The sequence below is a fragment of the Melopsittacus undulatus genome, chromosome 2, assembly GCF_012275295.1.
Source record: "Melopsittacus undulatus isolate bMelUnd1 chromosome 2, bMelUnd1.mat.Z, whole genome shotgun sequence".
NCBI lineage: Eukaryota > Metazoa > Chordata > Aves > Psittaciformes > Psittaculidae > Melopsittacus > Melopsittacus undulatus.
This window is the reverse complement of record NC_047528.1, coordinates 112367457-112382470: the sequence shown is the minus strand read 5'-3', so window position 1 is coordinate 112382470 and position 15014 is coordinate 112367457. Positions and strand designations below refer to the sequence as shown.

Sequence of the window (15014 nt, the reverse complement as noted above, 5' to 3'; positions counted from 1 at the left end):
CGAGCAGGCGAGCGGGAGTCAGGGCAGGAAGCTGGTTTCTCATTCCTCTAACTGTCCGAAGGCAGGAGGAGGGGAAGGGGGGGGAGCCAAAGAGGAGCCTTGTGCAGACTCTTCCCCCGGTCCCTTTTCATTAGTCCGTTTGAACTTCCAGTCTCCTCCGAAAGCCGAGAGAAGGACAAACCACATTGGGACGCTTTCTGCTGCTGGAAGTGTCGACAGTGCAGCTGATGAAACACAGAAGGTGGCCGTGGAGGGTCCCGGGACTGCGCTGAGGGACTTAGCACCCCCCCTTCACCATTGCCTGCCCCAAGTTGCCAACTCCGATGCGGGCACCCATCCACCACCCACTTCCCTCCGATGAGAACCCTTCCGGGCTCAGGCTATGATCGCTGCTGCTGCTGGCTGGGCAGCCTCCTCTCGCCCTGACCGTCCTCTGCCACAGGAGCAGCCCAACATCTGGTGGGGATTCATGTTTACTTCTCTGGCCGGACGCTGCTCGGGACCCCCGATGTTGCTCCTTGGGAGCGGGACACGGGCGGTGGTCTAAGGAGAAGAGCGAGATTCTTATCGCCCAGCGTGAGGCTGGGGGGGTGGGGGGCAAGGCAGGAGGGGGAGAACCTCTTGTGGGACTAACCTCATGAAGAACAAGGGAGCCAAACAGAAACTCAAGAGGAAGGGAGCCGCAAGCGCGTTCGGCTGCGACCTGACGGAGTATCTGGAGAGCTCTGGGCAGGATGGTAAATGTCTCTTTATTCTCACTCTGGTTGCGAAGGAGCGGAGCGTGCGGGCCCCTTTTTTACTGGTAGGACTACAGACCAGAGCTTTCCCAAGGGCTAGACAACCTGGGGCTGGTGTATCCCTGGGAAGTGGAGTCATTGCCTTGTTACTCACAATGAATGAACAATCGGAAGATTGGTGACGCGTCTGCATGACCCTTGCATGAGTAGTGCTGTGTGTGGGGAAAGGACTGGGCTAAGGCTCTGGGGATGCTTAAGTATGGACAGAGTTGGCCAGCCATATGTTGGGATCCCTCTCCCATCTGCCTGGCAGTAGAAGGGAGTAGCAGGCATTTAGGGGCTAGGTTTGGCAATCAAGCCTGTGCTTACTGTTGCTTCCCCCTGCACTTTGAAATCCACCTTAAGTCCACGAGTGTTGTAGGGCTGTAAGGAAGAGCTGGGAATGTCCCATCTACCCCTCCTGGACTGCAGCACAGTTCCCATGTTGTCCTTTCAGTGCTGGCTGGAGACAGGACAGAGGCAGGGGGTGGAGTAGGTTTGAGTGTGAGGTGTAAGGGGGAACCTGAGCTAATGTTTTCACTATTGTACGTGTTATCTCTCCTCTGCGCCTCTAACTGACCTCCATGCCCCCAGTGTATTGGGTGAGAACATGGTAGCTCAGACAAGAGGGAGCGGGTCTTGAGCTTGGTCAGCCCTTGGTGAGGGAAGGAGCAGAAGGATTCTTCTTGAAGAGGGTTGGATGACGAGAGAAGCAGTTGTGAGTCTGGCATAAAGAAAGACCTGCAGTTTAGCCAGGGGAAAAAGAAATACATGCCTGTGACCATCCCTGATGTTAGCCTTGTGTGCCAGGTTTAGCATTATGTTCCAGTTGGAGTTAACTAACTTTTACCAGTGTCAGGCTACTCCAAGCAAATAAGAAGGCTTCTAGCAGCAATGTCAGCTTTATACAGGGAGGGCTGTACAATCAGGTCTTTCATTTGCTGAGGAGCATGGCTGATGAAGTACAGGGTGGAACTGCACTGGCAGAGGGATGGACTACATAACAGTTGTCTTTTCCATTGCACAGTGAAGGGGGCAGTAAATATATCACTAAGATAGAACGTTATATGTGTGAGTTTACTTAGAGATGGGGGAAATCAGGCATTCAATTGCACTGTAAGTTGTCCATAACAGTTATTGTATCTTTTAACTTACATAGACCTTAACAGCAATTGAATTGAGCTAGAAAAAAAACACAGGCTTAATGAACTGATACCGCTTTGCAAGCATGAGGTACAGATATATAAATTCCATCCAGTGCTAACGCGAGCTGCCATGGTGGAGGGACTATTTACAGCTGTTTACAGGAACACTGAAAAACAACGCCGGGAAGGCAGGCACAGGCAGTATATTCAGCTGAAGCAGCAAGAGTGAGTTTAAAGGGAGAAACATAATTACTGCAGCTGAAATTAAGCCAGAACAGCAACATTTATTACCTGAAATCGTTTGTTTCAAACTGTTTTTTGGGCACTAGAAAGAGGGACATTGTCCCAAGTCTCATTTGTAGAATGGTTCACAGTTCCAACCTACTTACCTCTCTGTGCTGAGAAAAAATGGGGAAGAATATGAAGTTCCTTTCCCTTTATTTGTTGAATAGCACATCCCATTGCCCAGTGCTGTGGGATCCAGAAACAAAAGACTCAATTGTTATAGGTTTATTGGGAAGGGTGTAAGTTAGATTGGTACAATTCAGTTCCTCAGGACGGGGGGAGAAGAAATGAGGGTATTAGAGATAGTAATTTCATTACTAGTAGGGCTCTCAGGATCAGTAGGAATGTGACTAAGTATTGCCAATGTGATGTCTTGGGAAGAAATGAAGGTTCAAATGTCACCAGGACATCACAAACTTGCAACCTGTAATTATGAAACAAAATTAGAAGAGCATTTAGGTGATTGATTTGGGAATAGTTGAATTGTCCTGCTAAGAACTATTTCCAGTGATAAGCCAGTGCTCCTGCAAGCAGGGGCATTGGTAGAGACATAAAGCAGTAACTTTCTATTTTGGATGGTGCTATGTGTTTAAATGGTGGAACGCAGGCTCTGGTTGTTCCCTACTTGGAAGCAATGAAGATGTAAGACTGTTGGTGCTATCTGTGAGTGATGAGGAGTGGGAGAGCACTTTGGCCACTGTACAGAAAATGGTTTGTTGAGGACATTTGTGAAAGCAGGTTTTAAAATGAAGCCATAAGGGTTAGCTGGAAAAGAAGAAGAGGCTGTAGGACAGGCAGGACATGAGTCATACTGGTTGTGCTTTCATGCTCAGGTCTGCTTTACACCATTCTGCAGTGCTGATTTGTGTGGCTGGTCCTGCAAACTCACACAAGTGAAGGGAAGCAGAGACCTGGTTTGCTGGTGCTGGGAATGGCAAAGGGAGGACAGGGCTCGTCCAAGGTTAGCGTAGACAATTCAGTTTGGCATTTTTCCCTCTGGAATAGTGCAGGACCGTTACAGTTAGGGGGTGCTGCACTACTTGTGTGATGCTTTGTGGAGGAGATGCACAATTTGAGTCCCTGCATGCTTGTGGTTGTCGAAGAGCAGCTTGTGCTTTCTGCAAAGACCTTAGTCCCTGTGTCCTTGCCAAATTCCAGTGGAGAGAATTATATTCTGCTTAAGGTATCAGCATTTCCTCTCCTGTCATTTAACTGTTTAAGAACTTGCTATGGCCTGCTTCAGAGATGGCTGCATTTCAGTGTAAGGGTGAAAAGATCCCACTGTCTCCCTTAGCAGACAGATGTACCTAAGCCTCTGTTATAAAGAGCTTTGTGATAATACAACAAAAGCTGTAGCAGAATTACAAAGTATGTAGGAGCAGTGTAGATTAGTGGGTACATTGGGCTAGCTCAGGAGACTAAAAATGTGATACAAAGCCTTTAGCCCTGAGTTGATTCTTCAGATCTGACCCAGGTCAGTGATGACGGACAGATGTTGCTGTCTGCTGGCTGGTTTGAAGCTCAGATGTGTTGAATTTACTGCATTTCAAGTCAGTTCCTGTCACTACTGCGTTTGACCCTACTTGGCCTTTTGCTGCTGGCAGCCTCTACACATGCTCCTTATGGGGGCAGACTGCTATCAGTGCTCCCAAGCATTTAAAATCACGACTCAGGCCACAGACATCATGAGATAAAATAAAAATCAGTGCTGGGTTCTTTTTCTGCTTTCTGTTTTGTGAAGCTTCAGTGTGCATCTGAGTTATGTTTTCAAGTCTTTCTCCTGGCAAGAGGGCTAGAGACTTGTGGGGAAATGAGCTTTTCTTCCTTCCCACTGACATTCTCAAACAATGACTTTAATAGCAGTGGATTTGAGGGAAAGCTCACATAAAACATGAAAGAATGGTGGCTGGCAATGCCAGTGAGTAAAAGTAATCTGATTTCACATAGTCCCTCTTCTGCTGCTGCCAGCGTTGAATCCGCACACAGAGGCAAGTGATCTTTGGGAGTGTCAAAGCTTCACTAGAAAGCAGTGTGAGACCACATGGATAGGTACCGTGCAGGAGGAATTTAGTGCTAATGCCCCTTACTAAAACATTTTCCTGTGTCAAACTTTAATGAAATGTATGGGCGCAATGGAGGTAATAGATACTGGATGCAATGGAGGTAACAGATACTAGGTTTGAAGGATTAACATTAGAGCTGTGCTTTTTCCTCCTGATAAACAGCCTGCTTTCCAAAGGAGAGTAGCACATAGTGTCTCTACTGAAGTCAATGGGAACTGCACGTCAGGCCCCCAGTTCCTGTAATGACAACAGTAGTCATGGATGAGCCAGCAGAGAAGACAAGATGCAAGGCTGTGCACAAACCTTAGTTGGGGCAGGACAGTCTGAACTGCTTCAGACAGTCACAAAGAGTGGTTTTGCTTCTGGTTATAACAGAGAAGAGTTGTAAGAGTGGGCTGAAAATGTCAAAGCTGTTAAAGTAAGAGGGTCTAAATCAAAATCGAGTTTAATATTCCCAGTGCTTCTAACTGTGAGAGTTCAGGTACACAGCCAGGTACAACTTCCACTTCTTAAAATGGAAATTCATCTACAGCAGTTGGATTCTGCTGGTAAATGGTAACCCAGTCTTTTTCATAGGAACTGCCACTGATTCAGACCTGCCTTTGCTTCATTTGGTTGGAGCCAGGTAGAACTTGGAGAAAGGCTGAGTCGTTTCCTTCGTCTTTAGTATGATGGTGTCTAAATGTTGGGATAGGATGTGCTGCTAGGACTGCAAAAAGCCAGATCTCAGATTAGACACCTTGTTCTTAGGGTGTAGGTCAGCTCTGTGGATCTGAGCTTCCCCTATTTACTGGAGAGTTAATTCAGCTGTTGCTGTACCCCTCTGTGGTTCCTTGAACATCTGTTTCCTGCCTGATGTTGTCTTGTTGGGATGCAGCAAGCTCAGCTTTTCCCCTTAACCCCCTCCCACACTCCTCACAGCTCCCTCAATGGCTCCCATCCCAAGTCTCTAGCACCCAAAGCCCTTCCTCTTTGTGCAGTGGTGCTTATTGGCTTTGTTATTTGCTGTAGAAATAGGGCTGCTTCATTTGAGGACCTTTGAAGCCACCAATTTCCTTGTGCTCTCCTCTTGAGGCTCCTTCTTGCTATGGCAGAGAGCAGGGCTGGCCAGCAGCACCCCCTGAGGGCAGGGAGGCAGAAGGGGCTGTTGTCTGCAACCATAGCACAGGGAGATGGTTTGAAGCCCCTGGATATTAAAATGGGAAAGGAGACAACAGTATAGGTAACCTGTATGATATTCTTCTACACTGTGTGGCTGTGCCATGACTGTTCTGCCTTGTCACAACTGCATTTGAATGGAAGAGTGAGGAAAGTGTTTGCAGCGTTAGTAGCCTGAGAACATGGTAGCTCAGGCTTGCAGTGGCTCCCCAGGCAGGGTCTTAACCACTTTTGAGACCTGCAGCAAGTCAAGACTTCACTGTAAGATTGGCAAGTATTTCTGAGGGAAAACAGTGACAATAATTCAGTGGTGATACACTTTGTACAAAGGAGAGGTGGCTTTGGATACTGTCTTGGTACAGGCCCTTAGCATGCTATCTGCTGCCTGATTCTGATGCTACAAGTTTCATTGTGAAGCTACGATGCTCAGGTGGGTGAGGAGACCTGTTGCTCAGGAAGAAAGTAGTTTGCTTTGAGAACAGACTTCCTTCAGAGCCAGACATTAAACCTGCTGCCCAGATGTGAAGCAGCTTTTCTGGGTCGTGTGGCTTTCCTTCCTCACACTTGCATGTCAGAAAAGGTGTGTGTGAGGGTGCATGCAAGTCCATAGCACGTGTAAAGATGTACCACAAAAAGATGCATTTGTGTTCACATAGTTATAGGGTTTTTTAAGCTATATTTCCCATGTTGATGTTTTGAAGTGAATGCATGCCCATAGTTTTGGGAAGGTGCTTTTGGTTAGTGATGCATGCAGAAAGTCCTGGGAAAACTGCTGACGGATCATTCATGGCAATGTGGAGGAAAAAGACAAGGCTTTTTTTTCTTCCTCCTTTTTTTTGTCCCCTTGGAAAAATGAAAATGCCACACGCTTGTTTAATGTGCTGCAGAAGAATGAAGAATGCATTCATCCCACTCTCAGGAATTGTGGCACTGGGGATTTCTGTCTCAAGAACTGATTGAGCCTGGAAAGAAACCTTCTTTGCTTTCTGTAGCCAAAATCTCTTTCAGTTCAGATCTCTTCCCTGACCTACCTCACTCTGAGGCTATGCAAACACTTGTCTCCCTGCAAGGAAGGAAATGGCAGGGACTAGGAGGAGAACAGGACAAGAGCAGCCTCTTGGGCTGTCTTGGAATGTTTAGTCCTCTCTTTTTGTCTGCTGTGTTGCTGCAGTCTGCTTTACATTTTCACACTGCTGATATACCAAGAAGCCCCATACACCCTCTGAGGGGTCTATCCTTGGCTGTAGCCATGCAGCCTCTGTGGATGCTTAAGGCTGCATCCCCTCTTGATTGTGATGGGAGCATAAGGGACAGTTGGGCTCTGAAGTTTGAGGGCAAAAGAAGGGGAACTGTATTATTGTGCAGTGGAGGAGAGCTGAGGCAGAGGGGCCTGAGGGCTGACTATATGAATTGGCAGGTGGAGGAGCAGGGCTGGGGCTGGGGGGAAAACAGCAACTAAGCAACTTAACAATGCTAAGGCATGTCCAGTGTCAGAAGCTCTGCTGCCAAAATGGATGGTGTGTGGGAATTACTAATAACGTAAAGGTTGCTTATTCTCCACCTGCTCTTGCATGCAGAGCATCATGTTATGAGACCCAGATATCAGCCTCTATGGCAACAAAGTGGGAGCAAAAAGACACTGGGAACAAACGGGAGCAGAAGCCATCTGTCTGCTTCTGTTACTCTGCTGTTGCTCCTTGTTTTGGATGATGTTTGTGTTACTTCCTCAATCTGTTTCTTGTTCTTGGGAGCTGGATTTTCGTGTCTCTGCGGCACAGTGTTACTGCAGTTAAACATTTGTGTTGTGAGCTCAGCTCCTTGTTCTGTGCTGACTTTCCATTGCTAGCACTGTATGATTAGCAGAGAGCTCTTCCAAGCTGTCTCCTGCTTTCCATTTCCCTCACCCATCACTGCAGGAGGCACACGTGTTGTTTGCATGCACTAAGCCCCACTTTGATCCTGCCTTCTCCCCCACCCCCTGCGAACAGCATGAATCACGTCTTGCCTGCAGATTCTAGATTAGAAAATGTATTTTGATTTAGCAAATGTTTTCTCTGCTGGCAACAGCTGATTTCATCTGATCCTGGGAAACCAAGGGGTTTGGGTGCTGGTGCTATCACAGCTCTCAAAGGATTGAGGAAATAACCGCAGTGGATGAAATACTGGCACTGCATGGGGTGGATGTACAACACAAGCTGGTGTACCCATGGTGAACAAGTAGTCTGGGAGATCCCACACTGATTGCATTGCTTGGAGCACAAGTTTTGTTGTAGGCCTGGTTCTAGTTTGGAGGGCTCGTGACACCAGTGCCAAAGCTTGCATCTGTAACTTAGGCTTTGCATATATGACGCAGTTCTGCAGCAGCAGCGTTTGCTGGCAATCAGGCTTGTGCCAAAGGTTTATGTTGCAATGTTTCTCCTTTAGCAGTAATAGGGGAAATGAAAACAGCCTGTCAGTAACAGCATACCCAGTCCTGCTCCGAAGGGCCTAGGGTGGGGGGCTATCAGGCTGACTGCTCATATCACAGCCTGGACTGGATCTCTGATCTGCACTGGATGCAGTTCCCCTAAGTGTGAAATATAAATAGAGGGCAATTAAAGGATGGGGCACCACCAACAAGGTGCCAGATGCACAGAGCTTTGACATGGAAACCTACAGATACCTTACACCAATACAAAGGCTGCTAATTGTCTTCACTGCTTGTTGTTTTAAGGGCAACGAGTATTGTAAGTTGTGGACTGGTATCTACTTTCCATACATTCCCAGAGCCTCAAGCCCCAGCTGTCCTTTGTTCCTATTCCAGAGCCTTCAGCTTCTCTGCTGATAACTTCACTGAATGTGTTTTGCATCGTCAACAACAAAAAACCCTGCAGCATGTTTACAATGGACACAGAGACCAGTGTACCATAAATTGAATTTAGAGTTAAATTAAATAATGTGGGGCAACTGTGCTGACTATTATTAACTTTTGTACTTAATTCAATAATGTAATCTTCTGTTCTCCATATTTATCTGAAACCACAAGCAGACTTTCTGGTCTGCACCAGTGTGATCACAGATATGAAAGTACTTAGCATGGGTGTAAGATGTAGCTTGTTGTCAAATATTTAGGCCCACGATAACTAATGAAGTTATAGATACCAGTACAAAACTTTGCCCCCACTCAAGTGCCAGACCAATGCTATCACTGTGTGTGAGAGTGAGGAGTTCAGTCCCTAATGCTACAAGTCTTTTGGCACATACCGCATGAAGAGACAGGGAAGTCCTTTTCTGTCTCACTCTCCTGCCTTGAACACGAGCATGCAGCTGGATTAGATTCCTGATTTTCAGCCTGGTGGAGGCACTTTTGATCTTAACTGTGCACCAGAAACCATAGAGCAAAAGCCCATGCTTTTTGCTCTTGCCTTCAGTTCTTCTTCAGTTGCTGCCCTCCTACTTGGGAACAACAGCTTGACCTAAGCTCAAACCAGCCTACCTCCATCCTGGTGCCAGCAGCTGATGCCGTGTGACAGCCCCAGTTCCAGGCAATGCCGGGTTGGCTGATGCTTCAACTTAGAGTTTTAATTTCTATATAGGAAGAGTTTAACAGCAGTAGAAAGTGTTACAGAATCACAGAATTACTGAGATGAGCAGGGACTTCTTGAGATCATCTAGACCAAATCCTCTGCTCAAGCAGGGTCAGCTTGAGCCAGCTGCCCACGACTGTGATCTGCATATCTTCATAGATGGAGACTCTACAAACTCTGTGAGCAACCTGACCCAGCCTTTGACTACCATAACAGTAAAAAAGTATTGTGTTCAAATGGAAACTCATAGGTTTTAATTTGTTCCTCTTCTCCTGTCAGTAGGCATCACTGAGAAGAGTGTGGCTCCCTTCTCTTCATTCCCTCCCATCATGTATTCATTCACAATGATCCCTCCTGATTCTTCTCTTACCCAGGCTGAACAATCACAGCTTCTCATATGAGAGGTGCTCCAGCTCTTTAAACATCCTTATGGCCAGGAGCTAGGCTTGTTCCAGTAAGTCTGTCTTGTACTGAGGAGCCCAAAACTGGACACACGACTCCCAGTGTGGGATCACCAGTGTTGAGCAGAGGGTAAAGATCACCTCCCTCAACTTGCTGGCAATGCTTTTACTGAATCTTCGTATGTTCTTGGTAGTGTATACTGTTTCTATTAGGAATTGGCCTCGGTCTCCCAGCCTAGGCTTGCAATTTCAGTCAATAACTTGCATGCAAATGGGACACTGTAAAGGATTCTTTCTGCTGAAAATGAATTGTTTTTTCACAAAGGGCCCCTATTCTTTAATGGCTTCTGCAGTCTTGCTGCTGGCCAGCTCAAACAAATTAATGTATGCTTTATATAATACACTGATACGCTGCATCTTACGAAAGCTGTGCAAACCCTTGGCTCGATAGAAAGCCTACAAATAGTGCTGAGAAGTAGCTCATCATTGTGGTTGTACAGCCTCCCATCAGGGCACTGTGCACTGGAGGGGGGGCTTGTGGCTGGACTTGTTTCTTTCATTGCGGCTGTGTTGCATGCCCTTCTCCTTGCAGGCACTGGGCAATGAGAAGGAAATGTGCATCCCCATGTAGGATTCTCAGCTGTGGCTGCTGCTCTCAGAAATATCCCTGAGCAGCTGAGCTGGATTCAGAGCCATTCATCTCCAGCTCCTCTCTCTGCCCTTTTCTACACTCCAGGCTCAACTAACTAAATGCCTTTGGAAATGCTATTATCTCCTGTGCTCTCCAGGGCCAGGAGCAGCTATAAGATTTATCAACTGGAACAGGATGCTTTGTTTAGTACTGTAAAGCACAGAACAGTTAAAGGAGGAACAAAACCTAAACCCCAAACCAAATGCAAAGCTCTCTTTACATCTCATGTCTTTTCTTTGCTCTCTCTCATTTGGGAATGTGTGTGTGTTTGGTTTTGTAATGCTGTTAGATGTGATAGTTCACATGGTGGGATGGTTAAAGGAGATGTACCTGCATCTCTGCAACAGGGATTGAACATCCAAAGGGCAGGAAACACTCCTGCTATAACTAAACTGTGTGACTTGTTTCCTAAAGAGTGTTAGACGGGAGATCAGTCAGATTCTGTGGTACAAACTTCATTTAAAGGATGCTGAGAGGGATTCTTCATCAGGGATTGTAGCAATAGGGCAAGGGGTGGTGGGCTCATCCTTACACAGGAGAGGTTCAGGTTAGATGTAATGAAGTTCTTTACTGTGAGGGTGATGAGGCACTGGAACAGGTTGCACAGAGAAGTGACAAATGCTTCATCCCTAGCAGTGTTCAAGGCCAGGCTGGACAAAGCCTTGGGTGACTGTGGTCTAGTGGGAGCCATCCCTGCCCATGGCAAGGGGTTGGAACTGGACGATCTTGAGGTCCTTTCCAACTCAAACCATTCTATGATTCAGTGATACCACTGCTGGTTTTCACCAAACACAGCAGCATTGGTGCTGCCTTTCTTCCTGAAAGGTGCTGACATGCTTGCAGATTTTGTACATGTGGAATGTAGGACTGAGAATCAAGGCTAGATCTGTGCCTGATCTCACTGGCTCATCAGAAACTGCTGATCAGCAAACTCAGAACACTGGGATGAAAGGGAGTGTGCGTGTGTGTGTGTGTTCATCTGAATATTTCACTTGGGGTATTTTTGTTACTGTTGTATTTGCTATCTCAGCAGTGAATGTGGCTGTCAGTCCTGTTACAGACAGGCAGCTTGGCAGCACAACAGGACCAACCAGCACATGGAGAACTCTCTGCTTCATGTGCAACTGGTGCTTGTTTTTCTATTCATCTCTCAATATGGTGCTGGTGGTGGTGATGGCAGTCACACCTCAGGAGGTTCAGAGGTGTGATCGGGCAGGATGAGCCTCCTTCTGGATCCCTTGTGTGTGAAATAAGCTGTCAGCAGGACTGAATTGTGTCCTTTCCTTAAGCAAAATCATTGATTTGTCAGATTGTTTAGGTTGGAAAACACCTTTAATATCACTGAGAGAGGGGAACAGCTTCACCATTTTGCTCTTTCTCTTTTCACCTTCCTGGTGTGCTCTGCTTGGCATTGCATTTTCCCTACCCTTGCTCTGGTCAGGTAGTTCCAGATACACGAGAAGCTAAATGGGAACAAACTCTCATGAGATTTATTGCATCTTCTGCTTCTAATCAAGCCAGAAAAATAGAGCAACAGACTTCCTTCTATAATCCTGTTCTCTCCCTTCCAGTCCCAGCTGGAAACCAGAAGTACAACAAGATAGAGGAATGCAGCAAAAAAAGTTAAAACAAATGTCCTGGAATCTCTAAGAGGAGTGTGGGGTTTGGCCTGAGGCAATGGCTCAGGGTTACAGTGGGGGCATGAGGGGTTCTCCCCTCCCTCAAGTGTTTTCAGTTCCCCTTACTTATTTGTTTGGGGTTTTTTATTCCTCCTGCCCCTGTTTCAATGACTTTATTGCCAGGATGGCAGTATGCATGTGTTGCCAAAGTCAATACATCAAGCGTCTGTACCTAAGGCAGGCTTAGGAGTGGTAAATGGGAAGAGCCGGTTTTGATCTATTGGGTCCATTATTCTTCTTCCTTCATGGCTTGATAGCGAGCTCTAGACACATACTGCTGCCCAGGGTCTGCTGTGTAAAGACACAAATGGGTAATGAGTCAGGAAGTTCAGTTCCACATCCTAATAGAGGGACATTTCATCAGGGACTGTAGCGACAGGACAAGGGGTGATGGGTTTAGACTTAAACAGGGGAGGTTCAGGTTATATATAAGGAAGAAGTTCTTTACTGTGAGGGTGGGAAAGCACTGGTGCAGGTTGCCAAAGGGAGCTGTGAATGCTCCATCCCTGGCACTGTTCAAGGCCAGATTGGACAGGCTTGGAGCAGCCTGCTATAGTGTGAGGCATCCCTGCCCATGGCAGGGGGTTGGGACTGGATGATCTTAAGGTCCTTTCCAACCCAAACCAGTCTGTGATTTTAGGATTCTGTGAGTTTAGGGTCCCCCTCGAGAGGGTGACATCCTTCTGCAACCCTGTCTGTAGGGCAGCCAGGCAGAAGTAACCCAGTACCTGCTGTCCTTGGGTGGCAGGCAGAGCGCAGTGCTGGAGTCACCTCTGGCACTGCTTGTAAATATGCTTCAGAGGCACGGAAGGAGCCAGTGTAATAAATACAAAGAAGAGCTACGAGTTCTAATTAGTTCTAATTTCTAGCCTGCTAAAATACCCATCTGTCACTCTGCTGCAGTAATGAGATTGGAGAAGATTAACTGGATACTACTTAGGCTCCTGAACATGGCAGCTCAGTAAGTGTGCTGCTGTTCAGCCCTAAGCCGTGCTTGCAGCAATTACACCCTAAGCAGGTTTATGTCTGGTTAGCGTTTGCATGGGAGTTGTCCAATAAATCCTGCTGCAGGAATGGAGTGAGTGATTCAGAAGATGGCAAGCTCAGTCCAATCAAGTTGCTGCCTTGACATCATTTAGGAGAACATTGCCATTTGGGCACAGAGTAAAACAAGGGGCCCAATACTTTAGAAAAAGCTCTGGTTTATCTGTTTTCCTCGGGGATAAGGGCTTATTTACATGTGTATGTGCTGCATTTTTTCCTTTCCAGCAGCAATTTCAACTGGAGCGTGGTTTGCTTTATTACTCAGTGTCCTAAACTAACATATCACTGCTCTAACCAGCTCAAAAGCTGCCACCTCCCAGCCTACAAGTAGGTGGAGTGAGCCTTGTTTTTGCAGATTATGAAGTATTTCAGGATGCAAGGCGCTCGTTGAATTATTGATCTTAGCTCTTGGGCATTAAAGACAGGCATGAACTGCAGCTCTGGATCCTAACAGCTTTGGAGGCATATCCCTGCCTTAATAATGGTTCCCTGCTGGGATTTTTCATGCAGCTCTTACTGCAGGTTTGAACTAACTTCCGGATGGAGGAAGGATTTAGTCAACGAGCAAAGGGTGACAGTGAGACTTTTCTTTGCGACATTATATACCTATGCAGTATATGTAAGTGAGCGCTGGTAGAAAAAGGGGAAAGAGACATGTGCGTTCTCTTTGGAAGAATGGGAAAAGTCATGAAAATGTGCTCCTGCCTCTTGACCTGTGAATATTTGCAGGATCTGAAAAGATTTTGTACTGTGGTGATTCAGGGGACAGTGAAGATGCAACTGACAGCAATTCTTGTGCTCAAGGAAGGACATTTTATCTTGGGAAGTGCTTTATTTCTATCCCTTTCCCCACTTCTGCATCACTGAAAAGAGGCTGCTAGCAATAGTGCTACTTGCTTTATCTCATGGCGAAGCCAGTGTGGAGGCTAGGACATTCGGTGCAGTCCTGTCTCTGCAGTGCTATCAGCTCTTTGGTTGGGTTGTGGTGATGAAAAGTGGGACCTTGGACAATGTAGGACAAGGAAGAAAGGCAGCAAGCATGGCACAGGATGCTGGTGGGATCTCTGGGTAGCACTGGGGGCCAACTGCAAACAGAAACCTGGTATAGCAGGAAAACCCTCTCCCATGCTTGACCAGTGGTCCCATCTTTAGGTTTGAATGAGAAATGCTCAAGGGGCTTCTCCCTTCCCATCACTTTCCCTGCCCATTCTTCCCTCTCTGCTTTGGGGTGTTGGGATTGCATGCAAACCTCCTGTTTGTTATGGGACAGAGGATGGGGTAAAGTCTATCTCTGACCCCTTCCTTCCCTTGGCAGTTTGCATGTTAAATAGGTCATCACTACGAGACAAGCCCTCAGCCCAACAGAGCTGTGATTCAGCAGTGGAACAATATCCCATTATCCTGGCCCCAGGAGCAAGAGGCTGGTCCCTGGCATGTGAACTCCATGTCCCTGGCCAGATGGCTCCTTGAACTCACTTGGCTGGGCCAGTAACGCTACTTGGGGGGATTTGGCACGTCAGAGGTTGTGGCTCAGTGCTTTTGTGAGCTACCAGCGGCACCCAACTATTGGGAAGTGCTGCGCTCTCCATGTCCCACACGAAGGTGGTACCGCTGGCTAAATAGGAGCATGGATGCTCACATGTGAACACCCTCAGCTTGGCTTCTTTTAGCCTGCATCCTGTTTGGTGACCTGGCGGAGATGTAAGCAGCTTACAAGCACACCTGCTTTTCCCTTTATATTCTGGTGTTTGTACACAAATGAAGGGTGAGTGGCTCAAACTGGAGCTTGAATTGCATAAAGCAAAGGAGGTGGTAGGAGTCACATCAGTGGTGTGCCACAGGCTATGGAAAGCTCTGCTGCTGATACTGCTTGACTCAGTGAGAGACCTTATTTTTCCACATCCTACTCCTCTCAGGGGTTAAATGATGCTGATATCATCTTCTTTTTGGTACCAAGTCCTCAATATTATTACTGGGCTTATTATTATTATCAAATGTGGAGGGTCTCAGCTCTTATACCTGTGGGATTGTCACTCTGGATGACAGTGAAGGCAGAAAAGGATGGTGATAGCCCAGCTTGCCTGTCTTGGGCAGGTCCCATACCAAGATCCTCAAAGGGAGATGTAGGAACACCAATGTGGCATTACATACCTACAGAGCAAGGCTGCTAGGGCTTCCCTCTGAGTTAGTGAGGACTTTGCCTTGA

General features: G+C 46.9%; 1 protein-coding gene across 1 annotated transcript in view; it reads left to right on the top strand.

Moving 5' to 3' along the window:
• The first annotated feature begins 624 nt into the window (after positions 1-624).
• Positions 625-15014, top strand: part of ARHGAP31 (Rho GTPase activating protein 31) — a 57376-nt gene continuing 42986 nt past the window's right edge. The window contains exon 1 of the mRNA XM_034074316.1: positions 625-737. Coding sequence (XP_033930207.1) covers positions 638-737 — 100 coding nt within the window. The 5' untranslated portion in view covers positions 625-637. The remainder of the gene's footprint in view (positions 738-15014) is intronic.